The following is a 2,228-nucleotide window of genomic DNA, read 5'->3' on the forward strand; positions in this document are numbered from 1 at the left end:
GGCAGCTGCTGGATGAGGGGCGGCCGCCAGGTCGCTCTGCGAGAGGTGGAGCAGATCCAGGCACTGGAGGATAAGAAGGAGAAGGAGATGAGCACCGTGAGGCTAGAGAACGTGCAGCTGAAGCAGAGCCTGGTGCATTTTGAAACCAGGATGAGGACCCAGGAGGACCTGACCGAGGGCCTGCTCCTGATAGACTTTGAACAGCTCAAGATCGAGAACCAGACCTTCAATGAAAAGGTCGAGGAGCGAAATGAGGAGCTCCTGAAACTGCGCGGCAAGGTGACCAACAACGTGCAGATAATAACTCACGTGAAGGAAAAGTTACACTTTGTGGACATAGAAAACATGTGTAAAAAGGCAGAGCTCATGGACATTGAGGCTCAGGTGGCCCAGAAGAGGGACATCTTGACCAAGACTAAGCAAGCACGAGATGGCCTGCGGCTTGACAACATCAGGCTGAATCAGAAGTGTGGGCTTCTGGGCAAGGAATCCCTCCTCCGGGACATGGAAGAGAAAGTGGACAGGACGGAGGTGCTCAACCAGCGCCTGGCGAGCCTGAAGCACCACCACGCCGGCCTCGTTCTGTCCTGCAAAGGCGTGAAGCAGAAGATCAGGGAGGCCAAGGCCTTTCTGCCCTCCTGACTCAATTGATAGGCGACTTCCATCTCAGCAAACTCCATCCTTCACCAACTCCTGTTCTGCCTTTGTTGCCACTCTTTAAAAGGCCCCCGATGATTGGGATGAAATTGTGTTTTGTATTCTTAATTTTTCAGCTTCCAAATTAATGCTGAGCACAGAATTGAGTTAAATATAGAAAAAATAGTAAAACAGGTACAGGGAAACAAACAGGGATGGCTTAATGTACCGACTTCTCATAAAAAGCTGTCACAGACCTTTTTCTATCTGAGCAATTTTATAATTTCAGTGTCCTGACACTGAGAACTGATCCTCCTCCATGTTCAAGAGGGTTCAACAAATGGGCAGAGTGCCCAGAAAATTCCTGTGCACTAAACGCATTAGTAAATCCTCTTTGAATGTACTGAACTGTGTGGTCCTGAATCGCTCATTTCAGGTCAAACCTCACCAATTCCCTTAAAACTGTTTTGCATGTAAACAGCGCTAGCTTCTGGGGTAATCAACACCCAGGAAGAGGAGGGACGAGAAACAGGGAGAAGAAGAGCCTTGTCCGATGAAAGGAGGCTCAGTCTGTCTAACTGTGAATGTCTGTTTCTGGCTCAAGGACAGTCTTCAATGCTAATGAAACGTTTTCTTGGACCCACTAAAGAAATGCACTGATCCGTGCCAAAAATGAAATTTTGTTTTCCAGTGAAGACAAAATGGTGGTTGTATTGTGTTTTGCAGGTGCAAAATACACAGAGTGATGTGACTGCTGAGTGTCCATAAGCCTTTCGTTTTCAGCAAGATATTTGCAGATCTTAGACCGTCACTAAGCACATGATTTACTGTGTCAAATATTAAGATTTTCATTCCTTGAGTTAATGTGAGAAACACTAGACAGGTCTATCCCCTTAACCTGAAGTCAGCGATGGCTGTTTTAAGGTTTCTTTGATGCTTTGGGAATCAGGGGCTTTATTTCTTCTTAGTTTTAGCTTGAATTTTGAGATGTGCAGATTGGGATTAAAAGTATTCTTCCATCCCTAAATTTAAGAAGGATCATAAGAAGGATGATCTCTTCTTTGGTGCTAAATACCTTTAGGAAACCCCACTGCAGGCAGATGACTCACTCGTGAGACTATCACAGTAACTTTTGTCTTTTGATGACATTTTGTTTTCTAAAGTGCTTTCCCTTTAAAGCCAATAAAGACTGATTAAAATTCCCTAACTTCCACAGCATGAATACTCTTTTATAATATCATAATCAAAGCACACAAACGTAAGAGTGAGGAGAGTAAAAAGCTTTGCCTTCCTGTTTCCCTTCTCTTTTTCCTCTACAATTTTTGTCTTCTATCCTATTCATCAAGACCAAAGTCAAATAGTGATTCCCTGGCAGATAGAACTTGGTTTTTCCTGTGCCTCAAACTGGGAACAGCAGTGGCTCACTCTTTTTTTGGCTGGGGAGGTTCAAACTGGCAACAGGCTCGGTGCCTACAGCTTTTATTATGAGTCTCCGGCTTTTGATTCACTAGAGAGAGAACAGGTATTTTCAGCTGACTTTGAACCACCGGCAATTACCCAGGTAGATTTCTTCATCAGCCTTCAACCTGGTG

At 44.7% G+C, this 2,228-nt stretch overlaps 1 protein-coding gene across 1 annotated transcript in view; it reads left to right on the forward strand.

Moving 5' to 3' along the window:
- The window catches only part of CCDC96 (coiled-coil domain containing 96), a 3,001-nt gene extending 1,158 nt beyond the window's left edge, over positions 1–1,843 (forward strand). Inside the window, exon 2 of the mRNA XM_010854530.1 lies at positions 1–1,843. This exon is cut by the window's left edge and continues 13 nt beyond it. Coding sequence (XP_010852832.1) covers positions 1–642 — 642 coding nt within the window. The 3' untranslated portion in view covers positions 643–1,843.
- The last annotated feature ends 385 nt before the right edge of the window (positions 1,844–2,228 follow it).

Source organism: Bison bison, unplaced genomic scaffold (genome assembly GCF_000754665.1).
Source record: "Bison bison bison isolate TAMUID 2011002044 unplaced genomic scaffold, Bison_UMD1.0 scf7180017864342, whole genome shotgun sequence".
In the NCBI taxonomy this organism is placed as follows: domain Eukaryota; kingdom Metazoa; phylum Chordata; class Mammalia; order Artiodactyla; family Bovidae; genus Bison; species Bison bison.